At 39.4% G+C, this 16,291-nt stretch overlaps 1 protein-coding gene across 1 annotated transcript; it reads right to left on the bottom strand.

Moving 5' to 3' along the window:
• Positions 1–2,782: 2,782 nt before the first annotated feature.
• LOC110301912 (olfactory receptor 8B12-like) lies at positions 2,783–3,718 on the bottom strand. The gene has a single exon (XM_021172629.1). It carries the CDS (start codon positions 3,713–3,715, stop codon positions 2,783–2,785), a length of 933 nt encoding a protein of 310 aa, XP_021028288.1. The 5' UTR covers positions 3,716–3,718.
• Between the last annotated feature and the right edge of the window lie 12,573 nt (positions 3,719–16,291).

Raw genomic sequence — 16,291 nt, 5'->3', positions numbered from 1 at the left:
TTGGTAAATAAGGTTATCAGGGGCCATTGGCTGGGCAGGGAGACAGAGGTGGGACTTTAGGATTCACAGGCAAGTGGACCAAGGAGAAAACAGAATTACCAAGCCAAGAAAGGAATAAAATCTAGGCTTAAGAGCTGTAGAAGAAATATCATACAATAATGTAAGATCCAGAGAAGAGACACCCAACCCCCACCCCTGCATTGCGTCTAGGGTAGAAAAGTTAGTATACAGATTTTAGTAAGTACAAGTAAATATAAGGCTGTGTGTGGTGTGTGTGTGTGTGTGTGTGTGTGTGTGTGTGTGTGTGTGTCTTTCATTTGAGAATCCAGAACATTGGGGCAAGTAGCAAGGTACACACACTAATGCTGCTGAGAAGATTAGAGCAGATTAATCTTCTACTACTACTAATATTGCTATAGAACAGTTATCAACTTCATATGGAAAAACAAAAATCCCTGTAGAGCCAAAATAATCCTGAACAATTAAATAGAATAAATCACCATCTCTGACCTCAAGATGTACTACAGAGCACTAATGATTAAAAACCACATGAGATTGGTACAAAAACAGACATGTTGATCAATGGAATTGCACCAAAGACCCAGAAATAACCAACACACCTATGAACACTTGATTTATTTAGAAAGAAGACAAAATGATATATTGGAAAAGAGAATGCATCTTCAACAAATGGTGCTGCACTAACTGGATATCTACACATACAAGGATGAAAATATATCCATATTTATTACTCTGCACAAAAATCAAGTCCAAGTGAATCAAGGATCTCAACATAAAATGATAACCTGGACCCCTGGGGCTCTCAGAGATAGAACCACTAAACAAAGAATATACACAGGCTGCTCTTAGGACTCCCCTCACATATGTAGCAGCTATGCAGCTTGGTCTTCATGTGGGTCCCGAACCATTGAAGCAGGGCTATCCCAAAAGCTGTTGCCTGTAGGTGGAATATATTCTTCTAGCTGCACTGCTTTGTCCAGTCTCAGGGGGAAAAGCTATACCTAGATTCACAGAGCCTTGATGTACCAGGGTGGGCAGACACCCAGGGAGACCCCTACCCACATAGGGGAATAGGGGAGGAAGGAGCAAGAACAGATTGCAGGAGGGAGTGACTGGGAGGAAATCAGTGAATGAGATGTAAAGTGAATAAGTAAAAACAAAATTAATGAAAAAAAGAATTGAACACATATATTTCTAATAAGCATCATCTTTGTGTTGTCCTGATAAATAACTTCATCCCTCCAATTTATTCATTGTTTCTTTAAAATGCTCAATCCTTACTTGGTTATCCCGAGTCACAGATTTCTCCATCAAGGCTCAAATACACAAGTTCATATCCCAAAAGCTCTAAATTCTGCTCATCTGTCTTTAAACTTAGGCATGATGTTGCATTCCGCATCATTATAACAAATGAGACCTTAGGAATCCCAGTGAAGGAGGTTGAAGTTGCTATGTTCTACACATGACCTTACCCTTAAGTCAGTGGAAAACGTATAGTACAGTCACATTACTCTCTCATTTGGCCAAAAACAAGGAAATTTTTCTTCTCCTATCTAAAATGTAGTAATGGTAATTTTCTTGATTTTTAAAGATTTTTTTAAATTTGTGTTTATGTGTGCACAGGCATGTTCCACATGTGTGTTGGTGTACTAGTTAAACAGAGGAAGGTATAATCCTATAGACATAGAGCTACATGCAGTTGAGAGGCTGCTCAACCTGGATGCTAACAGCTATGTGCAGGTCCTCTGAAAGAGCAGCAAGTGCTCTTTTTGTTTGTTTGTTTGGTTGGTTTTTTGGGGGTGTTTTTGTTTTTTTCATTTTTTGAAACAGGGTTTCTCTGTATAGCCCAGGCTGTCCTGGAACTCACTTTGTAGACCAAGCTGGCCTAGAACTCAGAAATCTGCCTGCCCCTGCCTCCCGAGTGCTGGGATTAAAGGTGTATGCCACCATGCTCAGCACAGCAAGTGCTCTTAACCACTGAATAATACTACCACTACCCACAAACTTTCTTTTGAGAATTTACATTACATTAGTATAAGTAGAGAAAATTTTAATGTATTTTCATGCTAAAAAGGAAATACTACCAAGGGATTGGCCCATACATTATATATCTACAGATCACATTATACAGACTAATCAACTTGCATTTGTGTACTTAGGACTATATAAATTAAAGAAAAAGTGGTCATGAACTTGAAAGAGAAAGCAATGCACTGAATGTAATGAAGAGGAGAGAGATAAGGGCAAATATGTAATTATATTTTAACTTAATTAAATGAAATAATTTGAAATTATTAACAAAAAGAAACCCTAAAGGAGGCATACTATGACAAGAAAACAAAACATTAAGTCAACCCAAAAAATGGAAATAAATTCAACTTTCTGAACTTGAGTTTATTTTTGACAATAGTTTGCTATCCTTGAACAGCAACATGTTTCTGAGTCTCCAATACATAATAAATGACATTACATTAAATGATTTATAAGGCCCATTCAAGAATAAATGGCCTGGGATCATTAAAAAATTGCATAAAATTAGAAATTGGTAGTTTGTTGGTTGAACAATTGCCCCAGCATCTGTGAAGACCTAGTTTCTCCATAGTGCCATAAACTTCTTTTCTTGTGTAAAAAGGGAAAAACATGACCAAACCTTGAACTCCTCATGGAAACATAGCATCTTCTTATCCAAACACAGCTCTTTCCATGTGAATACTGCTCACAGACCAGTCATACCACTGCAGCTCATGATATGGCTCCTCTGTTAAGAAAGTATTCTCTTACCCAAGGTTTTCCTCAGAGCAACTTTGACATCCTTATTTCTCAAGCTATAGATCAGAGGGTTCAACATGGGCACCACAATTGTATAGAACAAAGAAGACATTTTTCCTTGGTCAAGGGGCAAAATGGAAGGAGGTTTGAGGTACATGAAAGCCCCAGAACCAAAGAAAAGACAAACCACAATCAAGTGGGAGCTGCAGGTGCTGAAGGCCTTGGACATGCCCTCTGTGGAATGCATTCGAAGAATAATAGAGAGGATTAGGGCATAAGAAATGAAGATAGTGACAATGGGCACACCAATACCAATAGCCACAACAATAAAGATTACGAGCTCATTTATGAAGGTGCTATTGCAGGAGAGCTCAAGAAGGGGAAGAATGTCACACATGAAGTGATTGATGAGGTTGTCAGCACAGAAGTTCAGATTCATAAGGTTCCCTGTATGGGCCATGGCCCCAGAAAAGCCCATCACATAGACTCCCAGCAAAAGCAGTAAATATACCTGGGGAGACATGGTTACCATGTACATCAGGGGGTTACAGATGGCAACATAACGGTCATATGCCATGGCTGACAGAATGAAAGCCTCAGAGACAACAAAGAAACAGAAGAAAAACAACTGTGTCATGCACCCTGAGTGTGAGATGATGTTCTTCCGTGAGATAAAATTCATAAGCATTTTGGGGATGACAGTGGAGGAATAACAGAAATCTATTACAGAAAGATTGAAGATAAAGAAGTACATAGGGGTGTGCAGGTGAGAGTTCAGCCCAATCAGGGAGATCAAGCCCAGGTTCCCCACCACAGTCACCATGTAGAAACCTAGAAACAGGAAGAAGAGGGGCATGCGGAGTTCTGGTTGGTCTGTCAGGCCTGCAAGGATGAACTCTGTCACAGAGGAATTCTTGGCAGTCATTCTTCTCAGAAACCCGGCCTGTGTGACAGAGAAGAAAACCAGTGAATAAAAAGAAGCATCATCACCATCCTCAGAAATCTATGTTCTCCCTCTGAAAATGGAATCCAAAGGAGGTTTGCACTACGTACATTGTAGGTAGTAATGAACTACCAGCTGACAAAAACTTCCAGAGCACATTAAGGGCTACACTTATCATCCAGAATGAGAGGTTGAGCATCTCAGACTCTGAAGATGGATCCTTTACCATGCCTGGCTTTGTGCCAGTTACTTAAATTGGGAATTCTTCTCTAGGTCAGCACTATAGACTAACAAGTTGATGTTGTGTTTCCTACAATCTACTAACTCAACTAAATATAGATTTGTTCTAAACTAACACTAAGGAGTTACTGTGAGAGCCTATAGGAATATGTGACCATATAGTAATCTCACTTTGCAAAGGAGACACAGAGTTCTCAAAGACATAGAGTCTCAGTGTTCACTCCTGCCTGACGTCTGGAGGGAAGCTCCAGCAGACCCACACAGAGTCTGTATTCCTAACCCTTGTTTCATGGCTGTTCTGGGTCAGAGGGGCACATACCTTCCTTTACTTGTAGNAGGGTTGTTCTGCTTACTNTCNCTCATCTGAAGTGTTCTAGGAAAAATAAANACCTCNTGAATNGGAAAGAATAGCTTGGAGTGCAGAACTGTCTCTTCTGCAAGGCCAAAGTGCAGACTCAGGCTTATCTTGTAATCCTTTCTCTACTGACAATATTCACAATTGCTGTTTATGCAGTGGCCCCTGCAGGTTCCAGGAAGGAAGCAGCCCCTGCCTTTGAATAACAGAATAAGAGTGTCATTCTGATTTACAGATCTCAGGGGCCTGGTTATGAAGACAGAGTCTCTCTCAGGACTATTTCCTCAGAGTTTCNCTCCCTAAGGAAGCAGGAATGTTTGGTTTATCTGTAAAATTCCTTGTTTAGCCTTTAGGAAAAAAATTCTTACAATTAACAGTTATAATTATGATGGAGGAGATGATCCTGGTTCCTACAACATATCCAAATCCCTAGTGTCAGAAGATTCAATATTACTAAAAATACAGTAAAATGATAAAACATGGTCCAGGGCCCAAAATATATTCAGTAATGCAAATCTGTATAGCCTGGAATTAGAAGTAGGAACTTTAAAATAGCCACTTGAAATACATTTTAATTTATATAGAAAGAAAAAGATTGAGCTAACAAATAGTACATTCCAACAAGGAACAACAAAACAAGAAACAACAAAATGCCAACTGAAAATTTTGAAACAGAAATGTTATATATTTGGTCTAGTGCTGCCTATATTATATTAATTTGGTCCCCAAGATTACAGAAGAATCCACAAGTCTGCATGTAAGATGCTGAGGGACCCTGCCTCCAGTTAGGTTTCATTGGTAAATAAAGTTGCTGGTGGCCAATGGCTGGCCAAGGAGACAGAGGCAGGACTTTAGGACTCCAGGCAGGGGACTGAGAAAGCAGCAGGAAGGGAGATAGCTGCCATGCCTGTGAAGGTACAGAGGACAGAAAGACAGCTGACATGAAAGAGCCAGGGAAAAACAATCCCAAGAGGGCCCCGTGACTGGGCCTAGGGCAACAAAGATGGATATAGATAAGCAATAAGCAATAACTCAGAAATATTGGAGGAAGGGAGTGTGTTAGCCACATGGAAGTTTGGAAGTGAGCCAGTCATTGAACTGTTAAAGTTATGTGCGTGTACGTGCGCACATGTATGTGTGCGTGTGTGTGTGTGTGTGTGTGTGTGTGTGTGTGTGCATGTGCATGTGCGTGTGCGTGTGTGTGTGCGTGTGTTTCATTCAAAAACCCAGAACACTGGGGCAGGTATCACGAGGGATGCTGCCACCTCCAGGGTGGAAATGAGTAGGATTAATTGGGTACTACTACATTGAAACTTTTATAGAGGGTTAGGAATTTTGTGAGCTGAGTTAATATCGGATTAGGTAATGTCACACATAGTATCAGTGAAATCAAAGACAGAATTAATAGAAATCAGCTGTACTAAATTCAGATGAAAAGAAAAAAAAAAAAACATTTTCCCAGAGGCCATGGAATCACAAGCCTCTGGGATAATCTCAAACAAGTCCAATATATTTGTAATCACAGTTCCAAAATGTGACCTAAAAAATAGATAGAAAATTTTCTTTTAAGTACTAAATTAAAAGGCTTCTATCCAGTAATATTGATGAACCAGAAAGCAAAGTAAGTTTAGGAAACCACAACAAGAAAACAGTGAATACAAAACATATCATAGTTATGTATAACATTGTCAAACACCTGAAAACTGGATTAAAAAGAAAAGCACTTTGAAATAGGCATAGACAAGAGGCTCAGAGATTCTTAGGGACCTGAAGTGAAATCAACTCACCAGTTATAAAGGAAATGGAAATGAGGAGACAATTAAATGACATCTTTAAAACTCTGAAGAAAAACAATTGTCAATCTAGTATTACGTATCTGATAAAAATACCTCCAGCAATGAAGCAAAGAAATTGTCAAGCAAATGAAAAGTGAAAGGATTTATTACTAAGCACTTCAAGATGTGAAAAGCAAATCATTCCAGATGAAAGTACCAGTCTACAGGAGGAACTTCATATCTGTGCAAATATCAAATACATGGGCATACATAAAATACTTTCTTTTAGTTTTCCTTCAAAAGTAAATTTGGTTGTTTAAGTCATTAAAACAATAACATGATTCAGCCAAAAATATAGAGATGTGCAACTAAAACTACAAGAGGAGTTAGATTAAAAGAACCTTGCATAAATCAACAGGATCAAAAATTTCCAGATGTAAATGCAAACATTTACAGTTCGGCACAAGTAACAACCCCAACAACCTAGTGTGAAGAGAGGAAACACCAGAGTGGAAACTGAGTCCTAAACCTTGGACCTTCCCATCCTCTTAAGCAAGCATGACAGAGTGACAATTGGTCCATAAATCCTTTCCAACCTCAGTTCTCTGTGGCATTCAAACCCTTCCCAAACCACTGTCCTGTTCTTGCTCAGCTCTGCCAAATCAGAGTGTTTCTCTTCTGTACTACACTCTCCTCAGCTTCCAAGTGACAACCCACATGTACTAGAGGGTTTAAATCAAGATATGCACAAGCTATTACATATATATCAAGGGAACAGCTAACTTGAATACAAGATGAAAACCCAACAAGTCTTACAATTCAAAGATAATATCAGAAATACATTTTCAACAGTATATTTTCAAAGGCTTATCCCAGCTCCATGAAGCTAGCATAAAGTGTGAATTCTCACCAATGCCAATTGATACACACAACTGGTGCCTGATGTCTATTCAATCTATCAAGAACATTTACGTGGATGGATGAGTATATCCCTGTCAGTAAAATTTAAAAGACTAATAATAATAAGTCTTATCAAAAATCGTGAAGAAATTTTATATTGCTTATCTAGTCTTAGTAGAAATGTGGTGTGCTCTCTTGTAAAGCTTGCAGTATCTGTCAAGACAAAATATACACCTACTCTATGACCCAGCAATTATCCCCTCAAGGAAATACTCCCCCAAAATAATACCCTGTTTAGAATTAGTTTCCAACACCTAGATATCACTGCCAAAGACCATCCTCAGCTTGGAGAAGGGTTCCTGAGAGAAGGGAGGGGTGTCTGGGAGAAGCAAAACAAATGACTCAAATTTAAATCATGGGTCCAAGCTGATGGCCTATTTTCTCCTTGAGTCAGCTTTCTTGTCTTCTCTCTCTCACTCTCTCACTCTCTCGCTCTCCTTCTCCTCCTCCTCCTCCTTCTCCTCCTCCTCCTCCTCTTTCTCCTCCTCCTCCTCCTTTTCATTCTCCTTCTTCTCAGGACAGTTTTACAGACTGCTCTCTGTGTTCTGCTCTGCTTGAGACAGCTTTCTTTTGCTATATTCTAAAAACTCACTGGATAGCTCATCTCTTGCAGATCAAAAGCCCAGCTTTTTATTTGCATATCAATTTAGACATTACCCCAGGTTCCCTTTCAATTATCCCCTAAATCAATTTCCTATGACCCCAGCCCCTTGATTCTTAGAATCAAGAAACAGCAAGCACAAGCACACACAATAAGATAGCTTTGTGGGACCCAGCCCTAAGATTCCTATTCCTACCACTCCTGTGCCTAGACCAGGCTGACCTTGAACTCAGGAATCTACCTGCCTTTGTAAGCATAAACAATAAACTTAGCTGGGTGGCATCTTGCCTTGCAATCACATATCCCCAAACCTCTTTATCCTCTTCCTTAGTATCTTTCTGACAAGCTGACTCATACTGCGGTTGCCTCTGTTCCTTAAGATTGATGAAACTCCTTGTACAATTCCTACTGCATCCTTATATTTTGCATAGTGGACATATTATATATATTCAAACTCTTGTTTTCAGCATTCATGTACACTCTCATATAAGCAAGTCTTTTGCCCACAGCAACCATCAAGACTCATGGAGGCCCGTGTCCGGCTGGATCTGTACCAGGGGCAGTAACCATATCATGTCATCCCATGGCCAAGCAGGACTTGACATCTCACAGGTGCTGAAACTGGAAATTAACAAAGTAAGGCTTAACAGAAGGGATGAATAAGCCATGGTGTTTCATTAAAATGAAATTCAACTCAGCAATAAAAAGAAGACTACTGAAATATATGGTGTGCTGGTTTGAATGAAAATGACACCCATAGGCTCATAGGGAGGTGTGGCCTTGTTAGAGTAGATTGTTGGAGGAAGTATGTCATGGGAAGGGGAGTAGAAGGGGAAACTTTGAGGTTTCAGGTGTTCAAACCAGGCCCCGTGTCACTCTCTCCTCCTGCTGCCTGAAGATCCAGAAGTAGAACTCTCAGGTTCTCCAGCTCCATGTCTGCCTGCATGCTACCATGCTTCCCTCCACAATGATAATGAACCAAACCTCTGAACCTATAGGACAGCACCAATTAAATATTTTCCTTTATAAGAGTCAATGTGCACATCGAGTCTCTTCATAGCAATAGAAACCCTAACTAAGTCAAGCTGAATGAGTTCAGAAAAGCAACAAGGGATCCATCTCTGGGAGATAACTAAGAATCCACTGAGGAGAATCTCAAATGTGCTCAAAGGTACTTCATTAATGACAAAGGCACATCTGAGACTCTGAAAAAGAAAGTGATACTCACTAACTCATTCAACAAGTTGAGAAATTCTACCATGCACTGTTCTAGAGGTTATAGAGAAAACATTAACAAAAGCATAATATGTATCAATTACTAAGAAAGAGAAAACAAATAATAAACAAGTTATGTGATATATCACAGCAGATAGTAAGCATGAGGAAAGAGAAAGGACAGGAATTCTGCACTATATATTTAAACAAGATGACAAATCATGAAACATTTACCGGGATTGGATGGGTTATGAAGCATATAATGATCCTGTTGGTCAGGTCTTTAAAAATGATGATTACACTGTTTCAGTCAGTATCCATCACTTTAGTGGGTCAGTGGGTGAACAATGATGAACTTGTCACAGCACTCATTGCCTCCTGACTCAGACAATAGGGCCACTAAAAAGAACTGTCTCTACTGAAGGGAATTTTAGATATCACAAATTACAGCAACAAAAGAACTTTCTAGACCTTCTTTAGAATCAGAAGTCATGCAGTGAAGAGTTGTAATCTCTGTGTATCTCTAGTCTAAACATATCATCCATTTCTCTGAGTTTCCCTAATTTTCAAATCAGCTTTCGGGCAGAGATCCAGTGTATTTCCTATAAGGCACAAATTGAGCTGGTATCTAGCGAGCTACATTGTGAATACTTTCTCAGAGCTATTTATGATGCCTTTAGCCAAAGAAGAAAGAAATTTCTCTTGAAGAAATATAACTCTCAGACAAGTGATTAAGCTACCTTTTTAATCTAGGTTTCTACTGCTTTCATTACTTAAGAAGGGCATGTCTCATTGGCAGAGCATTTCCCTAGCAAGACCAAGTTCCTGAACTGGATCCCAAACACAGTAAGATTAAAAAAAAAAACTAAATTAAGTTAAAAAATTGTAAATGAATACTCATATAGGTGATGGTGCTTCTAATCCCACCTGTGAAAGCCACTCCACATGGTCTTACTGGCAGGTATGTATCCATGGCCCATTCTGGCATGCCTCCAATTCCATGTGTCAGAACCACTCCATGTGATCACCATGGCCTGGCCTACCTGCCCTACCTCCAGTCCCACTTAGTGCAGACATTCAGTGTGTACTTTATTGTCCCAGTAACTGTTTTTTCTCCCACCCCTGGCACAGTCCATAAATTAGACATTATACTTATCTTCTTTAAAAAGCACATTGTTTTTATTGGATACTTTCTTTATTTACATTTCTCCTTATCCCCCTTCCTGGTTTCCCCTCTGAAAAATTCCTCCCCCATCCTCTCCTGCATCCCCCTGCTCACCAACCCAACCATTCCCACTTCCTGGTGCTGGCATTCCCCTACACTGGATAATAGAGCCTTCAGAGTACCAAGGGCTCTCCTCCCATTGATGTCTGACTAGGCCATCCTCTGCAACATACACAGCTGGAGTCATGAGTCCCACCATGTGTACTCTTTGGTTGGTAGTTTAGTCCCTAAGAATGCTGGGGGGAGGGGGGTCCTGGTTAGTTCATATTATTGTTCCTTCTATGGAGCTGCAAACTCTTTCAACTCCTTGGTTTCTCTATCTAGCTCCTTCATTGGGGACCCTGTGTTATGTCTCATGGATGGCCATGAGAATCCACCTCTGTATTTGTCAGGCACTAGCAGATCCTCTCAGGAGACAGCTATATCAGGCTCCTGTCAGCAAGCACTTCTTGGCATCCATAATACTGTATGGGTTTGGTGATTGTCAGTGGGATGGATCCCCAGGTGGGGCAGTCTCTGGATGGTCATACCTTCAGTCTCAGCTCCACACTTTGTATCTGTAATGCATTCCATGGGTGTTTTGTCCCCTTTGGTATACCTTTGGTGGTTTGTGAATTGAATCTTGGGTATTCCGACCTTCTGGGCGAATATCCACTTATCTGTGAGTGCATATCATATGTGTTCTTTTGTGATTGGGTTAACTCACTCAAGATGATATCCTCCAGATACATCCATTTGCCTAAAAATTTCATAAATTAATTGTTTTTAGTAGCTGCATAGTACTCCATTATGTAACTGTATCACATTTTCTGTATCCATTCCTCTGTTGTGGGACATCTGGGATCTTTCCAGCTTTTGGCTATTATAAATAAGGCTGCTATTAACATAGTGGAGAATGTGTCCTTATTACATGTTGGAGCATCTTCTGGATATATCCCAGGAGTGGTGATACTGGGTCCTCAGTAGCACAATTTCCAGTTTTCTGAGGAACCACCAAACTGATTTTCAGAGTGGTTGTACCAGCTTGCAATTTCACCAGCAGAGGAGGAGTGTTCCTCTTCCTCAACATCCTCGTCAGCATCTGCTGTCACGTGAGTTTTTAATCTTAGCCATTCTGACTGATGTGAGGTGGAATCTCAGGGTTCTTTTGATTTGCATTTCCCTGATGATTGAAGATGTTGAACATTTCTGTTGGTACATCTTGACCATTTGAGTTTCCTCAGTTGAGAATTCTTTGTTTAGCTCTGCACCCCATATTTTAATAGGGTTATTTGGTTCTCTAGAGTCCAACTTTTTGAGTTCTTTGTACATTATTGGATATTAGTCCTCTATTGAATGTAGGATTGGTAAAGATCATTTCCCAACCTGTTGGTTGCCATTTTGCCTTATTGACAGTGTCCTTTGCCTTATAGAAGCTTTGCAATTGATGAGATCCCATTTGTGGATTCTTGATTTTACAGCACAAGACATTGGTGTTCTGTTCAGGAATTTATCCTCAGTGCCCATATCTTTAAGGCTCTTCCCTACTTTCTCCTCTGTAAGTTTCAGTGTCTGCTTTTATGTGGAGGCCCTTGCTCCACTTGGACTTGAGCTTTGTACAAGGAGATACGAATGGATCAGTTCACATTCTTTTACATGCTAACTTCCAGTTGAGCCAGCACCATTTGTTGAAAATGCTGTCCTTTTTCCACAGGATGATTTTAGCTCCTTTGTCAAAGATCAAGTGACCATAGGTGTGTGAGTTCATATCTGGGCCTTCAGTCCTATTCCATTGATCTACCTCTCTGTCACTATACCAGTACCATGCAGTTTTTATCACAATTGCTCTGTAGTACAGATTGAGGTCAGGGATGGTGATACCACCAATAGTTCTTTTATTGATGAGAATAGTTTTTGCTATCCTAGGTTTTTTTGTTATTCCAGATGAATTTGCAAATTGGCCTAACACTGTGAAGAACTGAGTTGGAATTTTGATGGGGATTTCACTGAATCAGTAGCTTGCTTTCAGCAAGATAGCCATTTTTAATATATTAACCCTACCAATCAATGAGCATGGGACATCTTTCCATCTTTTGAGATCTTCTTTGATTTCTTTCTTCAGAGACTTGAAGTTCTTATCATACAGATCTTTCACTTGCTTAGTGAGAGTCACACCATTTGTGACTATTGTGAAGGGTGTTGATTCCCTAAATTCTTTCTCAGCCTGTTTATCCTTTGTATAGAGAAAGGCCACTGATTTGTTGGAGTTAATTTTATATCCAACTACTTTGCTGAAGTTGTTTATCAGGTTTAGGAGTTCTCTGGTGGAATTTTTGGGATCACATATGTATACTATCATATCATCTGCAAATAGTGATATTTTGACTTCTTCCTTTCCAATTTGTATTCTCTTGATCTCCTTTTGTTGTTGAATTGCTCTGGCTAGGCCTTCAAGTACTATATTGAATAGGTAGGGAGAGAGTGGGCAGCCTTTTCTAATCCCTGATTTTAGTGGGATTGCTTAAAGTTTCTTTCCATTTAGTTTGTTGTTGGCTACTGGTTTGCTGTATATTGCTTTTACTTTGTTTAGGTTTGGGCGAATTCCTGATCTTTCAAGAATTTTATCACAAAGGGGTGTTGAATTTTGTCAAATGCTTTCTCAGCATCTAATGAGATGATCATGTGGGTTTTTTTTTTGAGTGTTTATATACTGGAATACATTGATGGATTTCCTTATATTTAACCATCCCTGCATCCCTCAGATGAAGCCTACTTGATGATCCTTTTAATGTGTTCTTGGATTTGGTTTGCCAGAATTTTATTGAGCATTTTTGCATCCATATTCATAAGGAAAATTGGTCTAAAGTTCTCTTTCTTTGTTGAGTCTTAGTGTGGTTTAGGTCATAGAAAGAATTGTGTAGAGTACCTTCTGTTTCTATTTTGTGGAATAATTTGAGGAGTATTGCTATTAGGTCAACTTTGAAGGTCTGATAGAACTCTGCTCTCAACCCATCTGGTCCTGGGTTTTTTTGGTTGAGAGACTACTAATGACTGTTTCTATTTCTTTAGGGGATATGGGACTGTTTAGATCGTTAATCCAATTCTGATTTAACTTTGGTACCTGGTATCTGTCTAGAAAATTGTCCATTTCATCCAGGTTTTCCAGTTTTGTTGAGTATAGGCATTTTTAGTAGGACCTGATGATTTTTTTGATTTCCTCAGTTTCTGTTGTTATGTCTCTCTTTTCATTTCTGATTTTGTTAATTAGGATACTGTCCCTGTGCCCTCTAGTTCATCTGGCTAAGGGTTTATCTATTTGGTTGATTTTCTCAAAGAATCAGCTCCTGGTTTGGTTGATTCTTTGCATAGTTCTTTTTGTTTCCACTTGGTTGATTTCAACCCTGAGTTTGATTATTTTTTGCCCTATTCTCCTCTTGGGTGAATTTGCTTCTTTTGGTTCTAGAGCTTTCAGGTTTGATGTCAAGCTGCTAGTGTATGCTCTCTCTCCAGTTCCTTTTTGGAGGCACTCAGAGCTATGAGTTTTCCTCTTAGGACTGCTTTTATTCTGTCTCATAAGTTTGGGTATGTTGTGACTTTATTTTCAGTAAACTCTATAAATCATTATATTTTTTCTTTATTTCTTCCTTGGCCAAGTTATCACTGAGTAGAGTGTTGTTCAGCTTCCACATGTATATGGGCATTCTATTATTTATGTTGTTATTGAAGATCAGCCTTAGTCTGTGGTGATCTGATAGGATGCATGGGATTATTTCAGTCTTCCTAGATCTGGTGAGACCTGTTTTGTGACCGATTATATGGTCAGTTTTGGAGAAGGAGCTATGAAGTGCTGAGGTGAAGGTATATCCTTTTGTTTTAGGATAAAATGTTCTATAGATATCTGTTAAATTCATTTGTTTAAAAACTTCTGTTAGTTTCACTGTGTCTCTGTTTAGTTTCTGTTTCCATCATCTTTCTATTGATCATGAGAGTGGGGTGTTGAAGTCTCCCACTATTATTGTGTGCAGTGCAATGTGTACTTTGCGCTTTATTAAAGTTTCTTTTATAAGTGTGGATTCCCTTGTATTTGGAGCATAGATGCTCAGAATTGAGAATTCATCCTGGTAGATTTTAACTTGGATGAGTATGAAGTGTCCTTCCTTATATTTTTTGATCACTTTAGGTTGAAATTTGATTTTATTCATTATTAGAATGGTTGCTCCAGCTTGTTTCTTGGGACCATTTGTTTTCCAGCCTTTTACTCTGAGGTATTGTCTGTCTTTGTCCCTGAGGTGGGTTTCCTGTATGCAGCAAAATGTTGGGTCCTGATTATGTAGCCACAGTGTTAGTCTACGTCTTTTTATTTTAGAATTGAGTCCATTGATATTAAGAGGTATTAAGGAAAAGTAATTGTTGCTTCCTGTTATTTTTGTTGTTAGAGTTGGAATTCTGTTCTTGTGGCTATCTTGTTTTAGGTTTTTTGAAAGATTACTTTCTTGTTTTTTCTAGGGTACATGGTTCCTCCTTATGTTGGAGTTTGCCATTGATTATCCTTTGAACGGTTGGATATGTGAAAAGATATTGTGTAAATTTGGTTTTGTCATGGAGTACCTTGGTTTATCCATATATGGTAATTGACAGTTTCATTGGGTATAGTAGCCTGCTCTGGCATTTGTGTTCTCTTAGGGTATATATAACATCTGTCCAGGATCTTCTGGCTTTCCTAGTCTCTGATAAGAAGTCTGGTGTTATTCTAATATGTCTGCCTTTATGTGTTACTTGACATTTTTCCCTTACTGCTTTTAATAGTCTATCTTTGTTAAGTGCATTTGCTGTTTTGATTATAATGTGTTGGTAGGAACTTTTTTTCTGGTTCAGTCTTTTGGAGTTCTGTAGCCTTCTTGTTCATGGGCATCTCTTTCTTTAGGTTAGTGAAGTTTTCTCCTATAATTTTGTTTAAAATGTTTACTGGCCCTTTGATAGTCTTCATTCTCATCTATACCTATTATCCTTAGGTTTGGTCTTCTCATTGTGTCCTGGATTTCTTGGATGTTTTGAGTTAGGATCTTTTTGCATTTTTCATTTTCTTTGATCATTGTGTCCATGTTTTCTATGGAATCTTCTGCTCCTGAGATTCTCTCTTCCATCTCTTGTATTCTGTTGGTGATGCTTGCATCTATGACTCCTGATCTCTTTCCTAGTTTTTCTATCTTCAGGGTTGTCTCCCTTTGTGATTTCTTTATTGTTTCTATTTCCATTTTTAGATCCTGGATGATTTTGTTCTATTCCTTAACCTGCTTGGTTGTGTTTTCTTGTAATTCTTTAAGGAATTTTTATGTTTCCTCTTTAAGGTTTTCTACCTGTTTACCTGTGTTCCCCTGTATTTCTTTAAGGGAGTTATTACTGTCCTTCTTAAAATCCTCTACCAGCATCATGAGATATGATATTAAATCTGAATCTTGCTTTTCCGGTGTGTTGGGGTACCTAGGACTCACTGTGGTGGGAGTACTGGGTTCTGATGATGCCAAATACTCTTGGTTTCTGTTGGTAACATTCTTGCATTTGCCTTTCACCATTTGGTAATCTCTGGTGTAGATGTTCTACCTGTCTCTGGCTGGAGCTTGCTCTTCCTGTGAGTCTGTAAGCCTGTGTCAGCACTCCTAAAATCACTTTTTTTCCTGACAAGACCAGTACACAGGGGGCTGTAGAACAGCCCCCCCCCTTCCTGGCTGCAGATATAGGTCTGTAGGACTCTGTCCTAGAAGCTCTGTTGCCTGTGCTCTCCTGAGTGACCTGCCTTAGAGACACATCTTCGAGTAAATGGTGATTTCCCCTGAGTCCCAGGGTCACAGCACTCCCTGGAGGCAAGCTCTCCTCTGGTAGGGAAGGTGACAGAGGACTGAGGATCAGCTCCACCTCCTGGCTGGGGATGAAGGCCCTGTAAGACTGTGTCCAAGAAGCTCTGTTGCCCACACACCTATGGTCACTTGATCTTTGACAAAGGAGCTAAAACCATCCAATGGAAAAAAGACATCATCTTCAACAAATGGTGCTGGCACAACTGGCGGTTATCATGTAGAAGATTGAAAATTGATCCATTCCTATCTCCTTGTACTAAGGTCAAATCTAAGTGGATTAAAGAACTCCACATAAAACCAGAGACACTGAAACTTATAGAGGAGAAAGTTGGGAAAACCCTCGAAGATATGGG

Source organism: Mus caroli, chromosome 9 (genome assembly GCF_900094665.2).
Source record: "Mus caroli chromosome 9, CAROLI_EIJ_v1.1, whole genome shotgun sequence".
Lineage (NCBI taxonomy): Eukaryota > Metazoa > Chordata > Mammalia > Rodentia > Muridae > Mus > Mus caroli.
Note: the sequence above shows the minus strand (reverse complement) of the source record. Positions and strands in the feature narration are given on the sequence as shown.